The sequence below is a fragment of the Hippocampus guttulatus genome, chromosome 20 (assembly GCF_054856545.1).
Source record: "Hippocampus guttulatus isolate MCC_2025c chromosome 20, RoL_Hgut_1.0, whole genome shotgun sequence".
Lineage (NCBI taxonomy): Eukaryota > Metazoa > Chordata > Actinopteri > Syngnathiformes > Syngnathidae > Hippocampus > Hippocampus guttulatus.
Genome location: NC_141280.1, coordinates 6,571,593 through 6,590,492, shown reverse-complemented (window position 1 = coordinate 6,590,492; position 18,900 = coordinate 6,571,593). Strand labels below are relative to the sequence as shown.

The 18,900-nt window shown below is 43.2% G+C and overlaps 1 protein-coding gene across 3 annotated transcripts in view; it reads left to right on the top strand.

The window, feature by feature from the left end:
• The first annotated feature begins 3,134 nt into the window (after nucleotides 1–3,134).
• Nucleotides 3,135–18,900, top strand: part of LOC147187767 (glutamate receptor ionotropic, kainate 2-like) — a 65,167-nt gene continuing 49,401 nt past the window's right edge. For all 3 annotated transcript variants that reach the window (XM_086100104.1, XM_086100103.1, XM_086100105.1), the window contains exon 1: nucleotides 3,135–3,765. In XM_086100104.1, coding sequence (XP_085956230.1) covers nucleotides 3,642–3,765 — 124 coding nt within the window. In that variant the 5' untranslated portion in view covers nucleotides 3,135–3,641. The remainder of the gene's footprint in view (nucleotides 3,766–18,900) is intronic.

The following is an 18,900-nucleotide window of genomic DNA, read 5'->3' as shown; positions in this document are numbered from 1 at the left end:
CAGCCAACTCGGGGAGATGCAAAGCTGGTGGAATCTGTGTATTCATAAAGCATCTCCGGTGCCATCTGTTTACTCGAGGAGACAATCTGAAAGCCTGGTGTTGAGATTCACTCAAGGATAATCAAGAATTTGGTCCGGCTGCCTACTAATGTACCCACGCTGGTCACAAGACCCGTGCCCAATCTGAAAAGATCCAGAGCTGTACTTAAAAAGCATGCCTTGCATTACACCGGACAACACATGTCCATCATTTATTTAATTTTTTAATCAGAGATGATTTTTTAACATTTTATTTATTTTTGCCGCTGATTACGAATCGACCCTTGCTTTTTCTGTATCACATCAGGATTTAATATTATTATTAATAATAATAATAATGAGTTGAGTTACTAATAATAAAAATACGTTTTATCCACTTTTGGGTCAGAAACCGGTGCCCATGTTCTACTGCTGATTATGAGTGTGGAAGAAGCTAGAAATCAATTTTGAGAATAGAAAATAACGTACTGTTGATTTTTATAGGATTGGCACTTATTGAGTCACAGAACATCATAGACAGCTGGCAAAATGGAGAACTGCATTTTTTCAAAAATATGCATCAGACTAGTAGCCCTTCACTTGAATCAGTCCCCCAACTCGTTCTCCGGCGACTTCTGGACTCGAAGCTGCTGTGGCTTTAAGAGGACCAGTTCTTCTGCCGGCACGCAATAAGCATTCCTTTCATGCTTTGTGAGGCTCCGCCGACTTGTGCCTAAATCCTCAACTTCTCCGTAATTATGCAAATGGCCCAGATGGTGACACGATGGCTCCCATTCTCTTTTGATTTTTCCGACGCTGCAGATGGCCGCCGTGCAGACCCACGCAAAGTGACACTCGCTCAACGTCAATGTTCATGCCGCATTTGTGATCCCGTTGCGATGGAATCTCATTTCCATATGCACCACCAGGATTACTACGACTACTAAAAATGTGTTGTCTTTTTTCTTTTCTTTTCACTTATGCAGCCTTTCGAGTAAAAACAATAAATAAAAAATAGGAGTGGGCGTCAGCATGATGTCCTTCTTGACACATATCGTCATCTCGGTGTGCTCATGATGAAAAGTGAGTGTTCATCACATGATACAATTGCATTTTCTTTTTCATGATTCAGCAAATTCCGATTGAAAAATGGACATTTCCAAAAAAAAAGATCAATGGCGCTGTGGTTATACACAAACATTTACATGGAGCTGCTGTCGACCACAGCTCACGCCCAGACACTCACGTGCAAACTCTCCATAGTTTCAGCCAATGCTAGCCCCACCAAGCCCCGCCTCTTAAAGGCACATATTTCACACTGATATTATAATATATACCGTTTTTTGTTGTTGTTTTGTTTTTTAATTCAGCTCGTGCAGATGTCACGAACGTGGCGCCAACGCGTGCCAAGTAGCCCTCAAGGCCCACAAGACTGCTCAAAAAATAGCTCAGCAATGATGGGACATTGCGATTTCCTTGGAATGATGTAGACGCGATCAATTGAAAACGTAAACACACAGTTCGAGAAATAAGTGCTGCATCGTGATATTTGTTCTATTCCATGATCAAATGATAGCTATTGGGAGAAATCATTTACATGCTATTTACATGAATTATTAATAACTTGAAATTACCCAGAAGAGGTTTTTTTTTCCTCCCCAGTCACTATCGGACGACCATAGCTCAGGCTCATGGCAGCTTTGGAAACATAATTCTGAACCTGACTCTAATTTTGTTGGGTTTTTTTTGTTTTTTTTTGCATTTTTACATTGTCTTCCAATTAAGACAAAGTAACTTGATTGAGTTCCTTGAAAAGAATGTCCTTCCGTCACGTCGTGTCAAGATTCCACACTGTAAGTTATTCATACCTCAGCAACCCCCATCGGTCCAAGAGCTGCTTTCACGTATTTCTTGGGGTGAAATATAACCCCAATCTTTGGTAGCGGGGCTGCTGCCCATATCCTTAGAGGAGGTCCATCGACCCACTAGGAGATGTTCATAGGGGGTTGGATGCTGATAAGGTGCGGGGTAGTGTTCAATCAATGACGTGTAGGCGCATGCTGGAACTGTAGATAGGCATCTCGGCGCGACATATCCGCTGTTTGAAGTCGTTAATCAGAGCGATAAGCCTTCTCACCACCTCCGTGGTTGCCGCTGTTGTTTGAAACGTAAACACGAGTAATAAACAGTCCCTTTCTGCGAGGCCTTTCATTTGCATAGGTCAAATGTTATTTTCCTTTCTGTGGAATGACCGAGTGGATGTTTCTAACATTGCAAACCGTCATTCCCCCGTGGAAAGAAAAGACGATGTTTGAATAAAGAATGACAAACACTAGGATACGATCAATTTCTTTTTCTTCAATTTTCTTATTTGCACTGATACAAAAAGTGTACTTAATGATAAAGATCGTATTGTACGACTTAAAACAGGCAGCGGCAGTCCGGAAAAAGCTGATGACATGATGACCAACAGGTGCGAGGCTGGAGGAGAAGCCCTCCGACGTCCTTTAAGTGTCCTGCATCAAAATCAAAATTGGAATTTGTAAATCTTTTCTAGCAAGCTGTTGATGATTGAATGTAACAAGATTTGCCTTATAAGTTAAATACAACTGAACTGGACTCAGCACATTTTTAAAACATGTCACTGATATATTCGGCACACTTAGAAGCTTAAATTGAGTGACTCTTTGGTATAGCGCGACAAGGATTCCCGCTTAGGTCCAATACCATTTCTCCCTCCGATTGCTGTGTAACACTTTTTCGAATTGCAGTACTCCGAGTTGCATGTTTTGCGAATGTGGAGGTGAAGAATGTATAAACTCCCAGACAGGAAGCCCGAAGTGGAGATTTGTAATCTCGGAACTTTGTGAAAGACAATCCAGAAGAATGACTGAAGATAAACATTCTGACTTTCTCTTCTGTTTATCACTCTCATACGTGATCCGTCTCCCGCTTTCATCTTCATCGCCACGCGCTCTCTCTCTCTCTCTCTCTCTCTCTCTCTCTCTCTCTCTCTCTCTCTCTCTCTCTCTCTCTCTCTCTCTCTCTCTCTCTCTCTCTCTCGCTCTCTTTTCCCTTTCTCTCCACTAACCTTGGCACCACGTCACAGGCTGTGCAGCAGTGCAGTAGAACGGGAGTGCATGCGAGCCACAGTGCCTCATAGGTGGAGGGGTGGGGGGCTGCATATCGCTGCCGCGTCCTCTGCTTGGCGCTCGTCATCCCCCGTTCCCACATCCTTACCTTTACAAGCCCATGCTCGGGTTCCTTCTCCCCTGCCGCCAGCGCTACTGACAGCAACGCGCCCCCCCCCCCACACCCAGACCCCCCCCCCCCCCCCCTACACCCCCTCGACATGGATGTCCCGTCGTCCCTCGAGCCGAAGGATTGCCGCGTGTTGGTGCAGTGAATAAGACGAGGACCATGCCGGGACTGCTAATGGATTTTGGGAGAGCGCGAGTGACCATGCCGTGAGCTTCACTCGGCCATCTCCAAAATAAAGAAACAGCGACGTGCGTCGCAAGGAAAGGGAGCTCGGACACGCGCCGCCGGCGGGATTTAAAAACCACCGTGCATTTGTTTTTGTTTCTTTTTTTTTTTCTTCCCCCCCACCCCCCGCAAACAACATGAAGATTACCTCCCGTCCGCTGATGATAAGCAGTGTCGTTGTCAGGTCCAAGCTCAGCCTCATTCCGCTTCTGCTGCTCTTTCTCGGTCACTCTCGCGGGATGCCGCATGTGCTAAGATTTGGTAAGATTGCACTTCTTTACACTTTGTAAACAATGTGTGCGCGTGTGTGCTGGGCCACATTGAAATGACATTGAGGGGGTGGAACTGGTTTGTTGAGGCTCATTTTTCTCACCCCCCCCCCCTCCCATCCCAACCAGAGTTGGCAAAGCCCTGTTGCTGCTGCTTTACTTTCCCGTGCAATGCTACGTGTGTGTGTGTGTGTGTGCGTGTGTGTCTGTCTATCTCTTTTTTTCCAACCCACCAAACTTTTTTTTCAAATGTGACCAGTTCTGGGTGTACCGTGCCTCTCACCCCAAGTCAGTCGGGATAGACTCCAGCTCACCCGCGAACCTAATGAAGGATGCATGGACTTCTTTGTTTTGTAAATGATTGTCACTGTCCTGCTTTTTAAAGTATTTAGTAAGACATCACAGGTATATTTTGTCGAGCTGTAATTGGTCAATTCCTCACTCGGACAAGCCAACACGTCCACTGCAGGAAATGTCTTTTTAAACAAAGAGCCCATCTACGCAATCAATTGGCTTGGCATACAATGTGACACCCCCCACTCCCCACCTGCAACTCTACTACTTAATGTTATTGGCATCGACATGGCTTTGGAGCTAATTGGCTAAATTGGAAGGTATTGTAAAAGTGCCACACTCAAAAGTAATCACATGGAACATCGAGTTCTATAATTAATGCAGACCAGCAGTTGTGTTGTTTAGCCTCGCAGCATCTTCGCTGTGTCCGTTTCTTGGTGGCGCACACCGCGGCGCGGACGGAACGCTTTTCAAGAGTGACAGGGGTGACAGTCGGTGTCGGCGCGCGTTGACAGCACGTCCTTGCAATCCCCCCCTTCACCCTGGAGGCCCCTATTTGAAAGTCAGGCGACGTCTGCGCGAGCCGCCGCTATGACAACGAGCCGGGTTTGTCTCACTGGTGCGACCTCGGCCTGATGAGCTACCTCCGAGTCGGGGTCGGGATGTCTGCTGAGCCCTAATTTTTGACAGTTAAAGGAACATCTTCATGGCAAAGTTTCCCCCAACTTCTGAATATATATATATATATATATAAAAACCCTTTCAGGGACAGCGGTTACTACAGTGGATAGCTTATCATGTTATGAGGTCATGAAGTGCATGAAAGGGATATAGTGGCATCTTTGAGTGTCCAGGACAGTGCTATATAAATTTGACGCATGACTATTATTATATGTGGAAATCACAATTGATTGATAGATATCTGACAGTGTCAATCAAAACGCAGCACGATGATATTTTGAGCAATTCTCAGACTGAAATGGGTTTTTTCGAGCATGTCAGGGATACCTAATGTGGTGGCCGATGTGTGTAATCACAAGAGATAAGATCTTTTCTGGCTTTTGTCGCCCCTGTGCATTTTGATGAGAAGCATGTGGCCCGTGCGCAGGTTGCCATCAGACAGGCATCAGAGTCGATATTCACGGCAGATAAGAGGTGATTCGTGTCACCAGCGACATTTGGCTGCAGGATAAATTTGATAATCGTTTTCCTTCACGGCCCTCTTCTGGTGCCAGACCATAAAACCTGCTAAAAAATGTCAAGTCTGACGCTTGTGAGAGACTTTTTTCAGCACCCTGGACAGAGACTTTGCTTTTTTTTGGCAGCAAGGCAGGAAGCTTCTGTTGAACATTGGTATTTGCCGGCTTGCACATATCCATTCAAATGCAGCACATTTAAATATTTTTGTGGGACTTTTTCCAAGTCGGTGCCATGTATTTATTAATCATGACAATTCAAGCAATTTCGTTGAAATTTAGGATTTTTTTTTTCAAGATCTGAGCCGCTTCAATCTATTTAATGCCACCCCCAGTTGGAATCAATTGTCAAACTAAACAAAAAAATAAGGAGAATGACAGGTTGTGTATTTTAAAACAACCACATCACACTGCCTTTAGGTCAGCTAGCTTAATGCTAACACATAATGTAAAACGCTAAAGAGGGGTTAACGAATAGCATCTGTTTGTCAGTGGTATAACAGTTTTAATTTCAGGACCAGATATTTGAACACTAATGGTGCAGCAACGAATGTGGACTGACAGTGTTACAAGACTCACAGGAATATGTTCTTTATCCTCTTTGAAAAGCTACGAATGTCACAGTTGTTAATTGTGAAAGTATTGTTTGCGCCTGACGTTGTTGTACTGGATGGTGGCCAACCTCCAATTTTGATTGGATGTGTTCCACCTTCTATTTAAAGGGAAAACAAAGTACAAGGATAAAAATTGTTTAACAATCATATAACCTTTTGTCTGTAATTTTAATGGCCTAATGTAAAGGCAATTTGCCGTCTATGATCTCCCATTTGTAGTTTCTTAATTGTCTGCAAGTATAAAAATAAATAAATAAAAAGAAGTGTTGACTATGTTGGAAAACAGGAAGACAAACAAAACTAACTCCCTTTGCCAACTCGCGACATGTGTCTCCTTGCAGATCTCTATTGTATATTGTCCTTCTTTTCTCACATTCTTCTCAACAGCCCTCATTGAGGCTGCTTCTTATTTTTGGAATAAGTGTCACCAAAAGGCTAAAGCGGATTTCGGGTAGACCCACGTTAGAGGATATGAAATTGGCTGAGAGAGAGACTCCAGCTCCCCGCGACCTTGAACAGAATAAGCAGTTTAGAAAATGCGTAATCAAGACCCGATACGGATCGAGGATATCCAATTACACGCATGTCCCCCTCGCTTACACTGCCATGACTCTTGTCTGAATAACATATTAGATTTTAAAACAATTTGAATTGAAGATGCTAGTGTTTTTTTGTTGTTGTTTTTTTTTAAATGAACAACCGCTAATTAATTTCCAAAGGGCTCATGTGAGAACCGGTAACGCCATGCTGAACTTAATTGTATAAGACAGTAGATAGTATTGTTCAAGTGATGGATATATGAACACAAACGCATGTAGAAAAATAAGATAACAATCTATCCACGGCTGAATGATTTTCAAAAATAAACTAATTGTGAATTAATGTGAAAAACAACTTCTTGACTGACTTCAGTTAGAAGTAACTAACGCAACACTTGGATTTGCGACTGATGTAATTTTGCCTTATACTGCCCCCAGGTGGCCATGGCGCACGCACATACACACAGCAGAAGGAGCAGCACAATGTTCATTGAATTTGAACAAAAAAAAAAAGTGTCAATAGCTGTTTACGTCCCTACGTTTTGTTTATGCCATAACTATCTGTTTTTATGAAGTAGAAATAAAAGCACGGCGTATTTTCATGTCATCAGCACTGACAATTATCCTTTCAGGGACGGAGGTGACGACAGTGGACAGTTTCTCACGTAACCAGATTACAAGTTATCATTATTGGTGCATGGAAGGGTTAAGGACAAAAACAGTGTGACGCTTTTCCTACTTTGCATACAGTGCTGTCTTCTCTCCATACAAAAATAGATGACAGCTATGGGGGTGGGGTCATCACATAAGGAAAATGTACCGAGACCCTCTAGAGCATCATTGGTCCTTTTCCAGTGCATGTGCTGTCCATTTGGGATGCACTGAGTCATCAAATAATCCAAGCTGCTCCTGCAGAACTGCAGAAAAGGCGTCCGAAACGAGGAGGTCAGCTCCCCTTGGGCCTGTCTGTTTTCTTCCGGTGCCCGGTTGTGTTCTGCCAAGACAGGCGGGCCCCGCACGGTGCCCGTAGTATTGTTCTCCTGTCAGACGCTTGTCCTCACAAACGCGCACGGGAGCGTGTTGGAACATGAAAGAAAACAGTGGCCTTTTGTCTTGCTTCGTGTAGCGGCGGCCTCACCTTGTCGCGCAAAAGAATGCTTGACGAGCTTTTATAGTCATCAGCTGAAGATACATGCATTTTTATAGGTACTGCTGCGGCTTTTTACACGGCGTAATAAAACACACTTGCGCCTTTATATCCTGCTCACTCGTGCCTACGGAGGGCATTAAACGGGATGTTGTAGTCATGGATACAGCAAGGACGTCTCAGAGCCGCCCAAGTAAATATTTAGCCACTTCCTGGAAAACGGCCACTTTGGATAGGGCGCCGTCATAACTGTTAGCTTGGTTGTTTTTTTTTCGGCTTGTAAGAGTGAAATGAGGCGGAATGCGGCAAGAAGTGGCATCACGCGGCAGCTTACCGGTGAGCAAATAGGAACGGAGCTCATTTATTCATTCACATTAAAAAAATGAATCACAGTGGAAAATGTGATCTAATTTCAGTTTCGTTACGTTTGTTATTCATAAAATGCCTCTGGAAGATGAGAAAAAGACAGAAAATCAACATTGACATGTTTCTTTTTCTTCCGATGATGAGTGAAAGTTTCCTCCATTTAGTCCCCCCCCCCCCAACATGCTCTAAACACATTAAACGTATGAAAACACATTTGTTCGACATATTGTAAACTTATTTGTGGCTATGTGGGGCAACAGTAAAAAAAAAACGTTGCGGTGTGTAACACTGTAGCGTCCGACACTAACCTAATAATCAAGCTAATGTTAGCATCGGCGGCCATAGCCAGACCAAACGTGAGGTCCAGAGGCATAATGCGTGCTGCTCCAATTGTGTCAACATTAACTAATAGCATAATCGTGGCTGCATGCACTTCCCCGGAGATTTTAAACAATGTACATTTTATTTTTAGCATCTCATGGTATCCGCAGTGCATACTTTGGGGTTGTCATAGCTAGCTAGCATGTACATTAGCAACGAACAATTATTTGAATAGTTAATTTTTTTTTTTTTTTTTTTTTTTTATTTTTTTTTTTGCATAAAGCAATGAATCAGATTTGGGGAAAAAAATCCATCCTTCTAATTAACAAACAGGACCTGATTTCAAATTGGCAGGGCAGAAAATGTACAAACTTGAACTGAGTGCGATTCAGTTACAAGTCGGGTCTGTAACGTGACAGAACATTGGCAAAAACATTGATCGGTGTTCCAAACGATCGATCTTTGAGCACACAAGGACGATGAAACATCCACTTAATAACTACATTAAAAGTTTTTCTTTTGAATTGAAAACGGCTTACCTTTTACTGACAAAAAGAAAGACCGCTTGTATGATGCGCGTTGTGATATTGTTTAGCGGAAATGCGAGCAGAGCTGCGTCCAGCTGAGTCTTTAACACGCAGTGGACAAGGGAGAGGGTGTGGGGGGGTCCCGTGACCACTGTGGGAAATTTAGGGTGTTCCGAGGACATGCAAAGTGAAAGAGAAGCAAATGCAAGGGGAGTAGTTGGAGTTAATTAACTCAGCTTTTTTTTTTTGCTTTGTGCCAGGTTGAATTATCACCATGGCGGAGTTTAGTTTAGGATTGCAAGAATTAGAGATAACACCCAGCGCCCCAGCCACGGCCCGGGCCCACTGCCAGCATATTCAGCGCAAATACATTTAAAGAGGCACAAAGCTGCTTAGAATATTCATGTGTCACTTGGCCCTGCGTGGCGTAGCTTATAGAAATATGAAACCATCTCCTCTCTGCTGGCAAATGATTTCCACGGTTTAAAAATATCTACTGTGGGTTTCAAGAACAAAGAGGAGATTGCGCTGACATTAGCATGCAGCAGCGCACATGGACCTGAAGCGGCAGATATGATCTGGATGGATTTCTAAAAATGTGTTTACCGTCTTTGAAGGTTTTGCCTCAAACGGTGCATTGATGACAGATTCATGGTACAGACTTCCAAACGGGAATCATCACTAAAGACATGTTTATACGTTGTTTGTATTCACCATTGGCATTGAGGCTCACTTTTTACGGTCTAATCCAATCAACCCAACCCCTAAAACGTTTTGGTTTTTTTTTCCCCCTAACCTTTCACTCGAGGTGGTCGCGATTCAAGTGTTTCCCTGCCGGGTGAGGGGTTATGTATGCGATTGTTCTGAGAGATCTTGCCCCTCGAGAGGAGCCCCGTGCTTGCATTTCTTGCTTCCTTGCCCGTCCAACTCAGCGCTGAGTGAAGGTCAAAGCCGAGATCACTCACATGGAAGGAAACGCAGGACACGTGGATCTGTCCAGCTCCACGCTCCAACCCGGGGAAGATGAGCATGGGGCGGGGAGGGGGGGGGGGAATTTGATGTCACGCTGGGCTGAAAGGAAAAAAGAAAGCCAGAGGAGAGCGTGTTCAGTTGGAGCAAGTACAAAAAAAAAACCAAGAACAGAAAGGTCCTTATGATTCAGAAAAAAAACCTAACCAAAATCCATAATAAGGCATTGCATAATAATAATGATAATAATCATAATAATAACAATAAATAACAATGGACGGTCCATTCAATTATTGTGAAGTAAAACTGTGCTAGCAGATTGAGTTCCAAGGTTGGGTGAAGTATTTTGACCCAGCAGATTGGGTTGAAGACTGGAATTGGGCAGGCTGGGCAGCCGCCATTTTGGAAACAGGTCTTGTGTACGACTGAGTAAATTAAATGTAACATTGGTGGTGGATTCCTTAGTGGATAACATCCCGGCGACTGTGGACAAGGGGATCGGGTTTTCCAATCCTGGTCAGGGCATATTGGAGCATCCACTTGGGTCCCGAAGCAAGACCTTATGAGCTATATGCTGATTCCTAGCTTCGAGTGACAGGGCAAAGTTGTCTTCTTTAAGCATTGGCTTGATCCCTTTGAGACCTAGCACTGGGTTAGCGATTTCATCCAGTATGGGTAGTTGTTACCCCTTATTAGGTGAAAATATTGACCTATGGTGCTGGCTCAAATCCGCAACCCAATGTGCCGGATATAAATAAGTTTGGCTCGAATCCTTTACGTTTAGCCATTTCAGCCAGTATGGGTTACGTGTAACCCAGCAGTTTTAAGAGTGGAGACAGTATTTTTCTCCCAACATTTTGACTGAACTCCAGTTGTAACACTTTTGGGGTCTTCCACTACAGAGGGTCCAGTAAGTAAAGCAAATACCCGTAAAAACCGCATGGGACTGAACTCTATAAATCCCACATTTATATGTTATCATCCTCTAACATGCTTCTCTATATTGAATCATGGCACATTTGGCTGTCTCCACTTTCACCCGACTGTGAGACATTAGGAATCAGAAGACAAAGAAAAGAAATAAATCAATGTTTGTATTGCTAAGAGGAAAATGGAAAAAAAAAAAAAGAGAAAAAAACCCCCCTGGCAGCTGCGGCAAGTTAACGGCGCCAAGTCCCGGATGGCGCCGCTTGTGTGCATCTATCACAGGTTACCATCTGTGAGAACGTGAAGAAGGCGCAAGCGTGAGGGATTGGATTAAAAACGGGGCGCATGTTGTGGGCTGCCCACGAGCGGCAGCAACTTTGGTTTCTGGTCTAGACAGAAGTTGCTAACAGCTAACATAGCACAGGGTAGCACCTTGTTTTTGGCAGCAATAGAATAAAAGTGTGTGTGTGTGTATGAGAGAGAGAGAGAGAGAGAGAAAGGAATTGAGAGGATAAATGCGATTGAGGTAGGTACTGTTGCTGTAATGCAATTTAGCTACTTTTAGCGTTTTGCGTTGGCTAAGCTTGCGACATTTCTTTAGCGGCTAGCGTCAGTGTAGTTAAAGGTCAGGTGTGAAGTAAAGTTAGCCACCCATCTTTTGAGCAATACTCATGGCTAAAACTATTTCAAGCATACTTTGGTTATTATTATTATGATTATTTTTTAACACAACCCACCCATGTTATAGTTAGACCCTTAGCAACGCGCTTAACAATGAAAATGCTTTTATTCGGCAATCTCCAGCAAGTAACGTCATTTCCAGAATGCCGAGTCACCAGTCAGCCGTTGCAATGCATTGCTGATTGTCCGGTTGACTGCTCTTTGCTATTTTCACGTTTCATGGATCAAATCATAACGTTTTGTGAATGTAAGTCAGTGTTTCTGATCGTGTTTAGGATAGCGGGGAAGAACGGCCACCAATGTCAGGTTTCCAGAGAGTACACAAGGGACCCGTAGTTCCTCCGTGGTAATTAAACGTATATGATTACTGCTTGAAGGAGGGGAAACAAACATGGCTTAACAATGGTTCATTGTGACCGCCGCCAATAGTGCTAATTGCCGCCAGGCTAAATGTTTACTTGCTTTGTGATGAATAACCCTAAGAAGTGATTGCCTCTCGTCGGAGACGTCACCCCCCCCCCCCCCCCCCCCCCCCCCCTTAGAGGGCGGCCCCCGCCACACCGAGGCAATTTATGTGACTTCCAAGCCAAGAAAACAGGAAAAGGCATCATACAGTAAATGAAAGCATCGAAGCTGCGGAGGTCAAGTAATTGGGTAAAAAGCCCCACATGCCCTGTTGCCATGACGCTAGCCGCGAGCGAGTTTCACCTTCATCTTTTGCCAGCGCAACAGAAGGAAATGCGAATTTGACTGCACAACCTGTTTGAATAGTGAACCAAGGACACGGGAGGAGCAACGATTCAGGCGGATTGGCTTACGTCATCTGCATTCAATCAATAGCGCTGCCTTCTATCCACCATTCACGATCCAATGTCAAGTAGGATGTCCGCTTTTATGATCTGTTCTTTAACGTCACAATTTAATGTGCAGAATCCGCACTCCATTTACGTTCTAATCACAGAACTCAGGGATACACGAGAGGTAACTAAATAGATCCAAAGTCTTCAATCTACTGAAAGGTTTAGTCACAAACGTGACCCTTTACCGGCTCGATCTCTTTTAATTTTATTACATTTTTTAAATTTTAAACTCAGTATGCTTCTTCAGTCCTCCCATCAGCACGCATGTCAGACACGCTCTTGATTTTCCCATCACGCCTGATCAGTTTTGGAATTCGGCGAAAACGTGTAGAATTTAATCTGCCAAACGGCGGCTGTCTACTCGTCTTTCCTTTTTTATTTTTAAAACAAAAAGCTCTACATTTCCCACTCAGCGGGGTGATAACCAACGTGAGACGCATGATCTAAAAAAATAAAATAAAATAAAATAAAATATTTAATTTTCCACCAATTTCACTGTTTCCGTTTATCCTCCCTTTTTCCTTTGGAATCCATTTGCCTGTGGCTTATCTCCCCCCCCCCCCCCCCCCCATTAAATCGGTGCCTGTGACTTTCATTTCTGTTCACCCCTCGCTGTTGCAGGTTGCCTTGCCGCTATTGGCCTTTTGTTGTGCCAAAGAATGAGAAATGGACACACCTTTGCAGCAAAGTGCAGCTTATCGACTTGCACCTGTAGTTGTGTTTGTCGGGTATTGCGTGCAGCCTGCTTGGTGGCCTGATAACTACAGCACGAAGGAACTGACAATTTCCTGCCCTCAGGCTGGAAAAAGTGGATAGGAGTGTGTGCGTGTAGATTTCTGTTCAGCTCGTGGACTGTCTTTTAATTGAGTGGCTTTCATCTGCCTTCCTTGAACCCCTTTGTGTGTGTGTGTTTTTTTAAATCATTGTCATCCATTTTTCTTCCTGCCTCACCCATCCCCTTTCTCTCTTCAGTGAACCGTTTGATATTTATTTTTGGGAGGTGGAGGTGATTTCTTCTGACAGCTTACTCAGACTTTGGACATCACCTGTTGACAGTGTGAAGTCGCGCTTTTTGAGACGGCGTAAATGCCTGAAATTACAATACTTTGGACAGCGGTGTGGAAACCCAAATTGCAAAAGGTTGTTATTATTATTTTATTTTTTGTGCTTTCTTTTTTTTTTTAAATTTGAGGTGAATTTGAAATTAGTTGGACGTAAATTAACTCGTTCACTCCCAAAGACGTTTTTAAACGTCCTTTCAGACTTGGTCCAGAATTGGCTGGTACTGAATGAGTTAAAGCACAGTAGAAATTATCGGGCCGTCCGTCATTGATTAGCAAAGCTGCTCCACACACAAAAAAAAACTTTCTGCAGGTACAGTCGTGCCTTGAGATACAAAGTAGCTTGACTCCAAAGTTTTCCAGTTGCGAGCTGACAGTATATCTTCGGCGTTGGCAAACTTGCGTGTTTACTTTCCTTACATCTAAAGTCGATACTGTATCAACCCCCTGCAGTCCATCTATTGATGTTTTTCATTCCTCCATTGCTTCACTTCTTAAGTGCTGCAAGATAACTTCCTACAATGTACTGGACTTACTTGCCTCTCGCCTCCAAGGTGTTCTTCTTCTTCTTCCTCCTTGTTTTTGTTTTTTTTGTCCTTCACTGTCCTTTGTCTGTGCGCCGCCTTTGTTTCGCTTCCTCCCCTCACGTCTTTGTACTCGCTGCCATGATTACCTTGTGTCGCCTGCGTGCGTAGTTTGGGGGTGGGGGGGAGCACTGTATCATCCGGAGAGCTGTTTCGAAAACGTTGCTTCCCTTATTTTGCTTTCACGATGAGCCACTCGGCACAGGGCGAAACAAATTATGCGCTCCATACTTTTCTGAAAGTGTCAATCAAAGTGACACGAACGGTGTGCTTACGCATTATCGTTTATATTTCAGTAACAAGGTTATTCAAACGTAAGGATGAACCCCTTGTAAAATTGACTCCCGCCTCCCTTTGGTCCAAACCAGCTGTGAGCATTAAAGAGCTTCGACCTGAATTAATTTGTGACCTCTTGGCTCTGCTGGTGGGTAACATCTGCCTCTCGACAAGAAAGAAAGTGTAATTTTTACAGCCATTTTGTTCGTTTTACAATGCAGAGGAGAGAGCGGAACATGGACGGGTTGATGAGCAGGGGGAAGAGTGAGAATTAGAATAAAGGAAAAGGAGCAGCCGAACGAGTATGGCACTTAATTGCAACAATAATGGATTTTGTTTTTGTTACCTCTCTGCTAAATGGTTGAACGAGGTTAAAATGATAGACAGACAGGGAGAGAAAGAGAGATGTAAAAATAACGATGTGATAATTGAATGAAAAATGAGGGTTGTTTAGAATTCCCATTAAAGTGGATATTGGTTATTAAAGTCAAAGAAATAAAACAAATTGATTTCCTTGAAATGTTTAAATAAATGAAACGGAATTCATAATGAATGCATTCTAAGTTTTTTTCTTTGCATCATCGGAACAAATGAAAGTGAAATGAGAAATTAAATCCCCCCCCCCCCCAAAAAAAACAACCAACCTTTTTATCGCCGTAAATGAAAATTGAAGAGTGAGTAATGCAAATGAAATCAACAACAACAACAAAAAGTCATTGTTAATTATTAAAATGTTTTCATAAAGAGATGAGACAGATTCATTCATTATTCAAATAATCATGAGTGAGCAGCTCTAGACTGAAAAAAAAATGTGCCGCTAATCCATATGATCGGGACTGGTTGATCTCGCTCAGGGATGATCGGCGGCATAAAACCCTGATCGGAAATTTGGAACACTGCTAATAATAATTCATAATAAAACTGAAATTGGCTTTTTTCGCAACTCATAAAAACTTGATTTTTGTGTGTTTCTGTCAGCGTAATGATTAAAAAAAAAGATGGTGCAAATAATCTAATGACAACACGACAAGTTAAGTTATATCCCGGGTTCGCGTGACCGTAAAAACTCCCATCGCGCCCCGATTGCATCATAACGGCAGGGACGGCGGCCCATGAAATCCAGCGAAATCAACATTCAAAAAAGAAATTAAAAACAACGTTGCCAAGGATGGACTGACTCGCCGCTCTCTCCGCATGCGGAGGATAATTAGCATATCGCTCTTGATTAAAAGCGAGCCGTGCTGCGGGGTCGCCATCTGTCACCTGCGGAGGCCGTCAGGAAACAGACTCTATTCGCCGAACGCGTGTGTTTGCGCCATATGCGGCCGTTTGATAAGACACGGGGGCCACTGAAAGAAATAGTTTTAAGTGTCAACATTATGCTAACCTTGGTATCCATTCGCTTCCGGCTCGTGAATCTGAACCTCCAATTATTTTTTTTTGTCCTGCTTTGGCGTCTCACCACTGCGAGCGTGGCATTTCTTCCGAGGATATGTACTTGAACTTTCCAACCTGGAGGCTACAGTATTGGCAATTCTCATTTTTATACATGGAATGTTACACGCTACAAAACGCGCTCACCTCTCCCCGGTCCTTCTATTTCTCATGCCGACTTTTCCAAAATCCCCTGGCCTGCTCCATATTCAATCATCCCACTTTCATTCCCCTGCACACTTTGCCTTCTTTCATTGGCGATGGGGGTCCTGCCCTTGGTTTGGGATTTATTTTGACTTCTTTTGGATATTCTGTACTTGGACCTGCATGAAATAAGCCAAATTTACAACAAAAAAAATCTGAACATGGTTTCACAGCCCTTGATTATGTTCTCTCCTGGAAAAGCACTTACAAAAAAAATGAATAAAAATCCCTACTGTAATAAGTGCTTTATCTTGCCGATCATGAAGTGCTTGTATGCTGGTTTGTTATGTTTCATTTGCACGAATGAAAATCCTTGCACGGCACACCACACTATACTTTACTAATCCTTGAGTGGATTACCGTATTTTCCGCGCAATAAGGCGCTTCGCAGTATAAGGCGCACCTTCAATAAATGGCCTATTTTAAAACGGTTTTCATATATCGGGCGCACCGCGTTATAAGACGCATAGAATCTAAGCTACAATAGTGGCTGCTGTTGCGGTATGCAACCACTAGATGGAGCAACGCTAAAGGGAATACAATACAATACAATACAATACAGTTTTAGCTTGGCAGAAATTTTAAAAATACTACATCCAAGAAATCTGAATATTGATCTATATAAGGCGCATCGGATTATAAGGTGCACTGTCGGCTGTTGGGAAAAGGGAAGGCTCTTAGGTGCGCCTTATGGCGCGGAAAATACGGTATTTCGCTTTTGTTCGTGTTCATATCTCTCTCAAAGTAATAGATCGAAACAGAGATCATGGTATAGGTGGCGATGAAATTCGTTCATGCGGCCGAGTGTTATGTAAAAGGAACTCATAAGCAATCGCTATAACTATGTGATCGCATATGTGTGCTTCGCCGAAGAACTCCGGCACAAATGTCATCTCTCTTTGCAGTCGTCTTACAATCCTTACCAACAGAAAGAAGACTTTCACCCTTCATTTACGAGGTGTCCCTCAACACACCGCACGGAGCCGCCAAGCGACTGCCAATGCAAACGTTAAATGTCAGCCTCAATGAACCCGCCAGCCAGCCAGGGTCAAACAGGTGAAAAATAGCAGCTTTGAAAGAATGAAAATACAATGAAACGGACCAAATTGCCAAGTAGTTCAATGCGGAAAAAGTGTCTGTCTGCAAAATGTCAATTTAAAGGCCACGCAGATCACGGGCGAGCACCATTGTAATTAACCAAAGTTGTTTTGAAAGCAAAACGCGAAATTCAAAACATGACTAGAATATGCGCACCTAATTCTTGATGCTTGCCAAGGTTATCATACTTAAAGAAAATAAGAAAGAAAAAGGGGGCGGGGGCGGCGGAAAACATTTTCTTCACGCAGTTAAATGACAATGAAAATGCTTTTTTAAAAAAATGAAAGCTAACTGAAATTACATCTCGCATTTATTCAAATCGTAATTTAAGCAAAAAATGTCCTTCGTTGTCATCTTTGTCAATAAATATCTTAAATCCGCTTTCGGGATTCATTTTAAGTTTTTATTTCGGTATTGCTGGAATTTACTGGACAATGCACCTTTTTTTTAATCTATCACTCAACAAATACTCCAAATATTTAAAATAATATTACTATAAAACTAATAAACACGAAACTAAAATGACACATTTTTCGAAAAATAAAACTTACACCTGCTTGAAAAACTAAAAGTACATGAAGTAAAAAAAAAAAAACGCAAATCAAAAAGTTGTTGGAACAGTTTATTATCCATGATGCAAAGCAAAATTTGCGGTCACCTAAAAGTGGGCTGACATTGCTCCTATTCGGAAGGAATACGTCATGCTGGTGAATGAGTATCGGCTGTTGTAGTATCAGCGCTTTTGCTCATATTGACATAACGTATTGGTACCGATAACCAACATGTGGCGCTGGTGGTATTTTCCGTCTTTAAAAGCAGTTGCGTTTGTGTGCATGTGTGTGCGTCCTCTTCATCTTTGCTGTTTTATTATTCAGCGACATTCGCAAATGAGTGCAGAGAAGAGCTTGCGAGCGGACATGAAGTCATTTGAGAGTCTGGCACGCGGGGGCCCGTAGAAGTGTACTCACAATTTGGCACAATTAGCACCAAAAGGGCTCCCTCCTTGACAAATTAGCACACAAAATGTCAGCTGGTAGTTGAGCGCAGCCACTGTGAGGCCTTGCAAATTAGCACATATTTAGCGGAGTTAGCTGGCACATTATTGAGAGCGGCGAGAACGCGCACATCTGTTGCCGGCGCTCCCCGTGAATACATGTTATACGATCACTGGTGCCTCTTGTTGGAACCGGGTCAGCTTGGCAGCGCGTTTTCTAATTGAAGTGTGCACACAGTCCTAATAGGAAATTGATGAGATGGACCGTTTGGCAAAAAAAGGCTGACTTGTTCTGGACCTCCTGAGTGAGAATTCAGGCAGCCTTGTGTAAAAAATACGACGGTAAAGGTTCCCTTCTATTGTAATTCACTTTTTAGATGCATCACGCAGAGTTGTGAAAGCTCAATATAAATAAAGCTGTATTGTATTGTATTCCCTTTAGCGTATCTCCATCTAGTGGAGGCATAACGCAAACACTATTGTAGCTTCTATCCTATGCGCCCTACATGTTAAAATATGCCATTCATTGAAGGTGCGCCCGATACTCCGAAACGCCTTATCGCGCGGAAAATACGGGATTTTGACAAGTCCACGTAACAACGTATTTGTACTTTTGTTGCATTCCGAGACGGAGTGTTGTGAAAGTTGCAGCGAGCGCCACAGGTGTGGCCTTGCAACGCTCCCCTTTTCCCCAGCCTGGCTTGTTTTGTGGCTGACAGCTCGGTTTAGGCTCAACGGTGCCAGCGCGTGATTGTGTGTGCTCGCGTGCGTCACCTCAAGTGTCTGAGTCAGCTGGAGGCTTAGCGGCCCCGAGTGTCAGGGGACAGTTGAGCTCGGTGTCAAAATGCTCGGGACTGACAGGGAAGGGATCGTGTGCGCTCTCAAAAAAAAACATTCTGCTCACTTATCGTAATGCTGGCCGTGGTTCATTGATGTGGGTATTTTTATTATTTTTTTCTGAGCACATGGTGACACCTTGACAACTTGATTTGTTTCCATTATTTTATTTTTTTTATGTTTTGAATAAAATCAAAA